Source organism: Oncorhynchus masou, unplaced genomic scaffold, assembly GCF_036934945.1.
Source record: "Oncorhynchus masou masou isolate Uvic2021 unplaced genomic scaffold, UVic_Omas_1.1 unplaced_scaffold_9221, whole genome shotgun sequence".
Classification (NCBI taxonomy): domain Eukaryota; kingdom Metazoa; phylum Chordata; class Actinopteri; order Salmoniformes; family Salmonidae; genus Oncorhynchus; species Oncorhynchus masou.
Genome location: NW_027015702.1, coordinates 1 through 11,098, shown reverse-complemented (window position 1 = coordinate 11,098; position 11,098 = coordinate 1). Strand labels below are relative to the sequence as shown.

The window sequence follows — 11,098 nt, the reverse complement described above, 5'->3', positions numbered from 1 at the left end:
GGAGGTGATCCTGGATCGCGTGATCCGGGATCGTGTGATCCGGGGATCGTAGGGATCCGGGATCGTGGATCCGATCGGGTGATCCGATCGCGTGATCCGATCGCGTGATCCGGGATCGCTGTGATCCGGGATCGCGCGATCCGGATCGCTGTGATCCGGGATCGCGTGATCCGGGATCAGCTGTGACCGTGGATCGCGTGATCCGGGATCGTGTGATCCGGGATCGTGTGATCCGGGATCGTGTGATCCGGGATCGCGTGATCCGGGATCGCGTGATCCGGGATAGTGTGATCCGGGATAGTGTGATCCGGGATAGTGTGATCCGGGATAGTGTACTCTACCTGCTCCAGCAGCAGTTGTGCGAGTGCAGAGTCGGACTCCTTCAGTGAGTGCATCTTCTTAATGAGGTCATGACTACAGAGTAAAGGGAGAGCAGGAGACAAGCACAAATCAACACAATACTATTTTGACATTGAATACTGCGTTGTTGGGAAGGGCTGACAAGTTAATCATTTCACTTGTGTATGTGACAAATATAACGCCTCGATTTAGAGATCCTCTCCCTCCATCCCTCTCTCCCTCCATCCCTCCCTCCCCCTCCATCCCCTCTCCCTCTCCTCCATCCTCCCCTCCATCCCTCCCTCCCCTCCCTCCATCCATCCCTCCCCCCCCATCCCCTCCCTCTCCCTCCATCCTCCTCCCCCCATCCCTCCCTCCCCTCCATCCCATCCCTCCCTCTCCCTCCCTCCTCTCCTCCATCCCCCCCTCCCTCCCTCTCCCCTCCCTCTCCTCTCCCCCATCCCTCCTCTCCCTCCCCTCCTCCCTCTCTCCCTCCCTCCCTCCCTCCCTCTCCCTCCATCCCCTCCCTCTCCCTCCCATCCCTCCATTCCCCCTCCTGTACCCAGCGTTGATCTCCAGGGTGGGCTGCAGCATCTGGGCCCCTCTCCTCTGTGCTGCGGGCCATCTGCTGGGTACGCAGGAAGTGGCGTGCGGCACCCATCTCCAGCACCGTGATCATGGCTGGGTGGGTGTCCAGACGAGGGGTCACCTGGAGGTCAGGGGGTCAAGCGTGAAGAATGAGCAGTCACAGACAAAGGAAACCTTACAAATGGACTGATTCTTACATACAGTACCAAAGTCCAGTTAGCCAGTAGTTACTGTATATATAGGCTGGATTAAATCAGTCAACACAAGACCACTGGAAGAGGCCCTGGACCGTCTTCACTGGGTTATAGTGATCAGGGTAATGGAACTAGTGTAGATAGTGATGGTAGGGTAACAGTACCTTGATGTTGATGACTAGTGTAGATAGTGATGGTAGGGTAACAGCACCCTGATGTTGAATAGTGTAGATAGTGATGGTAGGGTAACAGTACCTTGATGTTGGTGACTAGTGTAGATAGTGATGGTAGGGTAACAGTACCTTGATGTTGGTGACTAGGTGTAGATAGTGATGGTAGGGAAACAGTACCTTGATGTTGGTGACTAGTAGATAGTGATGGTAGGGTAACAGTACCTGATGTTGAATAGTGTAGATAGTGATGGTAGGGGTAACAGTACCTTGATGTTGAATAGTGTAGATAGTGATGGTAGGTGATAACTAGATGTTGAATAGTGTAGATAGTGATGGTAGGGTAACAGTACCTTGATGTTGAATAGTGACTAGATGTTGAATAGTGTAGATAGTGATGGTAGGGTAACAGTACCTTGATGTTGGTGACTAGTATAGTAGATAAAGATACTTTGATGTTGAATAGTGTAGATAGTGATGGTAGGGTAACAGTACCTTGATGTTGAATAGTGACTAGTGATGGTAGATAGTGTTGAATAGTGTAGGGTAAACAGTACCTTGATGTTGAATAGTGATGGTAGGGTAACAGTACCTTGATGTTGGTGACTAGATAGTGATGGTAGGGTAACAGTACCTTGATGTTGACTATATAGATGTAGAACAGTACCTTGATGTTGGTGACTAGTGTAGATAGTGATAAACAGTACCTTGATGTTGAATGTAGATAGTGATGATAACAGTACCTTGATGTTGGTGACTAGTATAGATAGTGATGGTAGGTAACAGTACCTTGATGTTGGTGACTAGTATAGATAGTGATGGTAGGGTAACAGTACCTTGATGTTGGTGATAGTGTAGATAGTGATGGTAGGGTAACAGTACCTTGATGTTGAATAGTGTAGATAGTGATGGTAGGGTAACAGTACCTTGATGTTGAGACTAGTGTAGATAGTGATGGTAGGGTAACAGTACCTTGATGTTGATGACTAGTGTAGATAGTGATGGTAGGGTAACAGTACCTTGATGTTGAGACTAGTGTAGATAGTGATGGTAGGGTAACAGTACCTTGATGTTGGTGACTAGTGTAGATAGTGATGGTAGGGTAACAGTACCTTGATGTTGGTGACTAGTGTAGATAGTGATGGTAGGGTAACAGTACCTTGATGTTGGTGACTAGTATAGATAGTGATGGTAGGGTAACAGTACCTTGATGTTGGTGACTAGTGTAGATAGTGATGGTAGGGTAACAGTACCTTGATGTTGGTGACTAGTATAGATAGTGATGGTAGGGTAACAGTACCTTGATGTTGATGACTAGTGTAGATAGTGATGGTAGGGTAACAGTACCTTGATGTTGGTGAATATAGTGTAGATAGTGATGGTAGGGTAACAGTACCTTGATGTTGGTGAATAGTGTAGATAGTGATGGTAGTAACAGCACCTTGATGCTGGTGACTAGTGTAGATAGTGATGGTAGGGTAACAGTACCTTGATGTTGGTGACTAGTGTAGATAGTGATGGTAGGGTAACAGTACCTTGATGTTATGACTAGTGTAGATAGTGATGGTAGGGTAACAGTACCTTGATGTAAGTGACTAGTGTAGATAGTGATGGTAGGGTAACAGTACCTTGATGTGGGTGACTAGTGTAGATAGTGATGGTAGGGTAACAGTACCTTGATGTTGGTGACTAGTGTAGATAGTGATGGTAGGGTAACAGTACATTGATGTTGGTGACTAGTATAGATCGTGATGGTAGGGTAACAGTATCTTGATGTTGGTGACTAGTGTAGATAGTGATGGTAGGTAACAGGTATTCCTGATGTTGGTGACTATGCAGATAGTGATGCAGGGCAACAGTACCTTGATGTTATGACTCTGTTTCCCAGATTGCCCAACCAGAGATCAGGTTCAGCCTGCTCCTCTGTCAGACGCTCAGAGGCTATAGACACAGGAGAGAACACAGTTAGTTTTAGAGTACTTCATATTACTGTCTGAAGCTAGGTCAACTCTAGATTAGCTCTGTGGTTGGAGGCTAAGAGGCTATAGACACGGGAGAGAACAGAAGTTAGTTTTAGAGTACTTCATATTACTGTCTGAAGCTAGGTCAACTCCTAGATTAGCTCTGTGGTTGGAGGCTCAGAGCTGGTAGACACAGGAGAGAACAGAGTTAGTTTTAGAGTACTTCATATTACTGTCTGAAGCTATTTCAACCCCTAGATTAGCTCTGTGGCTGGAGGCTAAGAGGCTAGACACAGAGAATGAGTTAGTTTTAGAGTACTTCATATTACTGTCTGAAGTAAATAACTCCTAGACAGCTCTCTGTGTTTGAGGCTCAGAGGCTATAGACACAGAGAAATTATTAGTTTTAGAGTACTTCATATTACCGTTCAGCTGTGGTCAACTCCCTGGATTAGCTCTGTGGTTGGAGTGGCCAAGAGGCTATAGACACAGGAGAGAACAGAGTTAGTTTTAGCACTTCATATTACTGTCTGAAGCTAGGTCAACTCCTAGATTAGCTCTGTGGTTGGAGGCCAAGAGGCTGGTGGTAGACACAGGAGAGAACAGAGTTAGTTTTAGAGTACTTCATATTACTGTCTGAAGCTAGGTCAACTCCTAGATTAGCTCTGGTGGTTGAGGCTCAGAGGCTACAGACACAGGAGAACAGAGTTCTGGATTTTTAGAGTACTTCATATTACTGTCTGAAGCTAGGTCAACTCCTTAGATTAGCTCTGTGGTTGGAGGCTAAGAGGCTATAGACACAGGGAGAGAACAGAGTTAGTTTTAAGTACTTCATATTACTGTCTGAAGCTAGGTCAACTCCTAGATTAGCTCTGTGGTTCAGAGGCTAGGCTAAGAGGCTATTAGACACAGGAGAGAACAGAGTTAGTTTTAGAGTACTTCATATTACTGTCTGAAGCTAGGTCAACTCCTAAGATTAGCTCTGTGGTTGGAGGCTAAGAGGCTATAGACACAGGAGAGAACAGAGTTAGTTTTAGAGTACTTCATTATTACTGTCTGAAGCTAGGTCAACTCCTAGATTAGCTCTGTGGTTGGAGGCTCAGAGGCTATAGACACAGGAGAGAACAGAGTTAGTTTTAGATTACTTCATATTACTGTCTGAAGCTGGGTCAACTCCTAGATTAGCTCTGTGGTTGGAGGCTCAGAGGCTTAGACACAGGAGAGAACAGAGTTAGTTTTAGAGTACTTCATATTACTGTCTGAAGCTAGGTCAACTCCTAGATTAGCTCTGTGGTTGGAGGGGCCCAGAGGCTACAGACAGGAGAGAACAGAGTTAGTTTTTTAGAGTACTTCATATTACTGTCTGAAGCTAGGTCAACTCCTAGATTAGCTCTGTGGTTGGAGGCTAAGAGGCTATAGACACAGGAGAGAACAGAGTTAGTTTTAGAGTACTTCATATTACTGTCTGAAGCTAGGTCAACTCCTAGATTAGCTCTGTGGTTGGAGGCTAAGAGGCTATAGACACAGGAGAGAACAGAGTTAGTTTTAGAGTACTTCATATTACTGTCTGAAGCTAGGTCAACTCCTAGATTAGCTCTGTGGTTGGAGGCTAGAGGCTATAGACACAGGAGAGAACAGAGTTAGTTTTAGAGTACTTCATATTACTGTCTGAAGCTAGGTCAACTCTAGATTAGCTCTGTGGTTGGAGGCTAAGAGGCTAATTTCACTCAGCCTCCCATTAGCCAGATTCCATCCACTGGGCAACAAAATCTGCAGAAAAACCTGTGCATTTTCCCACCAGAGATGTGTTTTCATCAGTCACTTGTAGGATAAAAGGCGGTGTGATGACCGTAATGTACATAAAATACCTTTTGCATTTTTTCTGAATAAAAAATACAAAGTTAAATGGGTTTCTATTGCATTTTCAACAGTACGGATGGTTTTTCTCACAACACGTTAAATAGAGAGTGTGTCCACTCTGGCGTTGGCAGGGCGCTCCAGCCAGCAGCTGGCAGATACAGTGCTGGTGTAGCCTACATGACATTATTACAGGCAAAGAGATAAAAAAATTTTTTTGTCGTCAAATGGCAGCCAAGCATCGATCAACATGTCAACAGAATCAGACCCTGGAGATCTATTGGAAAGGAGCATCAAGCTCATCACTGTGCACTTTCACCACCCTGTAAGTTCCTCGTTACACATAAGTTACACATAAAGCGTATCCACTAGCATTTCCCATAATTCATTTTACAGAGACAAAGATATCCACATTGTCCATCATATTTTGTTTTGTCGACATTAGGATAGTTTACTGACAGACTGTTTTTCTCAGGCCTGTCATGACATTTTATCCGGCCAGACTTCACTCGCATTAACAGGTTGGATGGAAACCTGGTTATTGATATCCATGATCAGGTGAAAATGTGACATAAGTAGAAGCAAGGATTTCCCCTCGAATGTAAATTCCGCAGCATTCAGTGACATGGTCAGAGAGATGGGTCTTACCAGGCTTGCTGTCCTGGTACTTCTCCTCCTTGTAGTGGTCCACCACAATGTCTGTTTCCACAGAGATCAGCTTCTTCTTGTCAAACTCTCTGAGGTGCAGGAGGGTGAGCTCGTCAAACTGCTCATAGCAGAACAGCACCTGGAGACAAAGAAAAGGTTAGACTGACAACAACTAGAGGGGAGTAATGATGAAATGCTGCCCACCACTGATGAAGCAACAGACATCAGGCTCCACCATCACTTCTGTCTTATATTCCCATCTGAAAACTATCCTGGTCCCAGATCTATGGTCGTTGTTTGACATGACAATGCTCATAGGAGTTAGCAAGACAGCCAACAGATCTGGTAACAGGCTATCTGAAAACAACTCACCTCCATGTCTTTCTGCTTCATGGCCTCAAAGTAGGGGAGTGTTCAGCCAGGTGTCGGTTTGGGGCACACAGGTAGTGATGTTACGCGTCCCGGCCTTCATACGGGAGCCGTACTCCTTCAGGTTGGTCTGCTGGCCCGCGGGCAGCGCTGAAGACTCAAACCTCAACAGCTTGCCGATGTCCTCCTGTACAAAGACAGCGAGAGACAGAAAGGACTGAGTGATAATGAGTATGGGACATGACTGACATAATTCACATTTCTGATTCCTCGGACATGATCCTCTTGCTCCCTTCCCCAAAAAACCTACATGCATAACATTTGTTCTATTCTTCACACCTCCATTCCTCCACCCTGCTCTCCCCTGTCCCAGCCTCACCCTGACGTCCTGCTCTCCCCCTGTCCCAGCCCCCAGCCCCCCAGTCTCAGCCTGACGTCCTGCTCTCCCCCTGTCCCAGCCCCCAGTCTCACCCTGACGTCCTGCTCTCCCCTGTCCCAGCCCCCTAGTCTCACCCTGACGTCCTGCTCTCCCCTGTCCCAGCCCCCAGTCTCACCCTGACGTCCTGCTCTCCCCTGTCCCAGCCCCCCAGTCTCACCCTGACGTCCTGCTCTCCCCTGTCCCAGCCCCCCAGTCTCAGCCTGACGTCCTGCTCTCCCCTGTCCCAGCCCCCCAGTCTCACCCTGACGTCCTGCTCTCCCCTGTCCCAGCCCCCCAGTCTCAGCCTGACGTCCTGCTCTCCCCTGTCCCAGCCCCCAGTCTCAGCCTGACGTCCTGCTCTCCCCCTGTCCCAGCCCCCCAGTCTCACCCTGACGTCCTGCTCTCCCTGTCCCAGCCCCCAGTCTCACCCTGACCCTGCTCTCCCCCTGTCCCACCCCCAGTCTCACCCTGACGTCCTGCTCCCCTGTCCCAGCCCCCCAGTCTCACCCTGACGTCCTGCTCTCCCCCTGTCCCAGCCCCCCAGCCTCACCCTGACGCCTGCTCTCCCCTGCTCTCCCCTGTCCCAGTCTCACCCTGACGTCCTGCTCTCCCCTGTCCCAGCCCCCAGTCTCACCCTGACGTCCTGCTCTCCCCCTGTCCCAGCCCCCAGTCTCACCCTGACGTCCTGCTCTCCCCTGTCCCAGCCCCCCCAGTCTCAGCCTGACGTCCTGCTCTCCCCTGTCCCAGCCCCCAGTCTCACCCTGACGTCCTGCTCTCCCCCTGTCCCAGCCCCCAGTCTCACCCTGACGTCCTGCTCTCCCCTGTCCCAGCCCCCAGTCTCACCCTGACGTCCTGCTCTCCCCTGTCCCAGCCCCCAGTCTCACCCTGACGTTCTGCTCTCCCCTGTCCCAGCCCCCCAGTCTCACCCTGACGTCCTGCTCTCCCCTGTCCCAGCCCCCAGTCTCACCCTGACGTCCTGCTCCCCCTGTCCCAGCCCCCAGTCTCACCCTGACGTCCTGCTCTCCCCTGTCCCAGCCCCCCAGTCTCAGCCTGAGGCCCCCAGTCCTGCTCCTCCCCCCTGTCCCAGCCCCCAGTCTCACCCTGACGTCCTGCTCTCCCCTGTCCCAGCCCCCCAGTCTCACCCTGACGTCCTGCTCTCCCTGTCCCAGCCCCCCAGTCTCACCCTGACGTCCTGCTCTCCCCTGTCCCAGCCCCCTGAGTCCTCAGCCTGACGTCCTGCTCTCCCCTGTCCCAGCCCCCAGTCTCACCCTGACGCCCTGCTCTCCCCTGTCCCAGCCCCCCAGTCTCAGCCTGACGTCCTGCTCTCCCCCCAGCCCCAGCTCACCCTGACGTCCTGCTCTCCTGTCCCACGTCTCACCCTGACGCCCTGCTCTCCCCTGTCCCAGCCCCCAGTCTCACCCTGACGTCCTGCTCTCCCCTGTCCCAGCCCCCAGTCTCACCCTGACGTCCTGCTCTCCCCTGTCCCAGCCCCCAGTCTCACCCTGACGTCCTGCTCTCCCCTGTCCCAGCCCCCAGTCTCACCCTGACGTCCTGCTCTCCCCTGTCCCAGCCCCCAGTCTCACCTGACGTCCTGCTCTCCTGCTCTCCCCTGTCCCAGCCCCCCCCAGTCTCAGCCTGACGTCCTGCTCTCCCCTGTCCCAGCCCCCATGCGTCTCAGCCTGACGTCCTGCTCTCCCTGTCCCAGCCCCCTAGCCTCACCCTGACGTCCTGCTCTCCCCTGTCCCAGCCCCCAGTCTCACCCTGACGTCCTGCTCTCCCCTGTCCCAGCCCCCCAGTCTCACCCTGACGTCCTGCTCTCCCCTGTCCCAGCCCCCCAGTCTCACCCTGACGTCCTGCTCTCCCCTGTCCCAGCCCCCAGTCTCACCCTGACGTCCTGCTCTCCCTGTCCCAGCCCCCAGTCTCACCCCTGACGTCCTGCTCTCCCCCAGTCCCAGTCTCACCTGACGTCCTGCTCTCCCCTGTCCCAGCCCCCAGTCTCAGCCTGACGTCCTGCTCTCCCCTGTCCCAGCCCCCCAGTCTCACCCTGACGTCCTGCTCTCACCCTGACGTCCTGCAGCCCCCAGTCTCACCCTGACGTCCTGCCTCCCCTGTCCCAGCCCCCAGTCTCACCCTGACGCCCTGCTCTCCGTCCTGCTCTCCCTGTCCCAGCCCCCAGTCTCACCCTGACGTCCTGCTCTCCCCTGTCCCAGCCCCCCAGTCTCAGCCTGACGTCCTGCTCTCCCCTGTCCCAGTCTCAGCCTGACGCCCTGCTCTCCCCCTGTCCCAGCCCCCCAGTCTCACCCTGACGTCCTGCTCTCCCCTGTCCCAGCCCCCCAGTCTCACCCTGACGTCCTGCTCTCCCCTGTCCCAGCCCCCCAGCCTCAGCCTGACGTCCTGCTCTCCCCTGTCCCAGCCCCCCAGTCTCAGCCTGACGTCCTGCTCTCCCTGTCCCAGCCCCCCAGTCTCAGCCTGACGTCCTGCTCTCCCTGTCCCAGCCCCCCAGTCTCACCCTGACGTCCTGCTCTCCCCTGTCCCAGCCCCCCAGTCTCACACTGACGTCCTGCTCTCCCCTGTCCCAGCCCCCAGTCTCAGCCTGACGTCCTGCTCTCCCCTGTCCCAGCCCCCCAGTCTCACCCTGACGTCCTGCTCTCCCCTGTCCCAGCCCCCCAGTCTCACACTGACGTCCTGCTCTCCCCCTGTCCCAGCCCCCCAGTCTCAGCCTGACGTCCTGCTCTCCCCTGTCCCAGCCCCCCAGTCTCACCCTGACATCCTGCTCCTGCGTAGTGACGATACCCTCCCTGATGAACAGGCCGTAGTCTTCAAAGAACTTGGCGTATTTCTCAGGTTCCTTCTTACTCTGGTCCATCAGGAACTTGATGATACGCTGCTGTAGAACGTCCCTCAGCTTCCTGTAGAGAGAGAGATGGAAAGCATGACAGGGAGAGAAGTGGAGATCATGAGAGGATAAAAGGGAGTGAGAGCGCCATGGATGTAAGGGAGAAGGAGTAGAAAGACACTATTAAAAGAGGGGTGATGCGTACAACAGACTTGACATAGCAGTGTCATTGTCTGGAAAGAGCTGATGTTGTGGGGCTCCAGTCTCACCTGATGAGGGTGCTCTCCTGCAGCAGCTCTCTGCTCAGGTTCAATGGGATATCCTCACTGTCCACCACACCTGTATACATAAATACACACACACTGTTATACTGTAACACTAGCATTTACAATCAACAAAGGATCCGGAAAGAGACAGACAAGGAAATACACCAGAGGGCAGATGCGAGGGGAACGATGAAGGGAGACATTAAGATGGGCACAGCTGAGAGGTACTGAGTAAAGACTCACCTCTTGGGAAGGCGTAGCCACTTGGGCAGGATTTCAGTGGCCTTGGTCTGGATGAGAACCTTCCTGCTGTACAGAGCCACACTGAGCCCATCTCTCCTGCTCACGTCAAACATGGACGGCTTCTGCTCACACATTGACACACAGTGATATTACAGGCAGTCGTGAACATACCGGGACGTCCACATTTACAAACTGTCACAGAGCCTTGACCTCAGAAAGATCTCATTTAACATCATCTCTCTTTTCCTCAACAAGTATCTTTGCTCTCTTCCTCTCCCCAGTCACACCCTCAGTGCCCCCTACCCCTCAGCGCCCCCTACCCCTCAGCGCCCCAAGCCCCCCTAACCCCTCAGCCCCCTAACCCTCAGCGCCCTAACCCTCAGCGCCCCCTAACCCTCAGCGCCCCTCTACCCACAGCCCATCCTACCCCTCAGTGCCCCCTAACCCTCAGTGCCCCTAACCCTCAGTGCCCCCCCCTCAGTGCCCCTAACCCTCAGTGCCCCCCCCTCAGTGCCCCTAACGGCGCCCCCTAACCCAGCGCCCCTAACCCTCCATCCCCCTAACCCTCTATCCCCAGCCCATTCCCCTCAGCGCCCCACCAACCCCTCAGCGCCCCTTCCCCTCTATCCCCAGCCCATCCTAACCCTCAGTGCCCACCAACCTCAGCGCCCCTACCCCTCTATCCCCAGCCCATCCTACCCTCAGTGCCCACCAACCCTCAGCGCCCCCTACCCCTCTATCCCCAGCCCATCCTACCCCTCAGCGCCCACCAACCCTCAGCGCCCACCAACCCTCAGCGCCCACCAACCCTCAGCGCCCACCAACCCTCAGCGCCCACCAACCCTCAGCGCCCACCAACCCTCAGCGCCCACCAACCCTCAGCGCCCACCAACCCTCTATCCCCAGCCCATCCTACCCCTCAGAGCCCCCTAATCCTCAGCGCCCCCTAACCCTCAGTGCCCCCTACCCCTCTATCCCCAGCCCATCCTTCCCCTCAGCGCCCTACCCCTCAGCGCCCCTACCCCTCAGCGCCCCTAACCCTCAGCGCCCCTAACCCTCAGCGCCCCCTAACCCTCAGCGCCCCTAACCCTCAGCGCCCCCTAACCCTCAGTGCCCCCTACCCCTCTATCCCCAGCCCATCCTACCCCTCAGTGCCCCCTAACCCTCAGCGCCCTCACCCCTCAGCGCCCCCTACCCCCTCAGCGCCCC

At 53.7% G+C, this 11,098-nt stretch overlaps 1 protein-coding gene and 1 long non-coding RNA gene across 2 annotated transcripts; both read right to left on the bottom strand.

Annotated features, from left to right (window-relative positions):
• Positions 1-3,200: 3,200 nt before the first annotated feature.
• LOC135538169 (uncharacterized) lies at positions 3,201-6,166 on the bottom strand. Its single transcript, XR_010455332.1, has 3 exons — positions 6,130-6,166; positions 5,758-5,896; positions 3,201-3,232 (listed from the first exon to the last, which is right to left on the bottom strand). It is a non-coding gene; the product is annotated as an uncharacterized LOC135538169 (long non-coding RNA).
• Positions 6,167-6,169: 3 nt separating this feature from the next.
• LOC135538168 (heat shock protein 75 kDa, mitochondrial-like) lies at positions 6,170-9,729 on the bottom strand (the record flags this gene model as incomplete). Its single annotated transcript, XM_064964137.1, has 3 exons — positions 9,650-9,729; positions 9,306-9,453; positions 6,170-6,313 (listed from the first exon to the last, which is right to left on the bottom strand). Coding segments are annotated over exons 1-3 (372 nt in total), but the record flags the coding sequence as incomplete, so codon positions are not given.
• Positions 9,730-11,098: the final 1,369 nt, after the last annotated feature.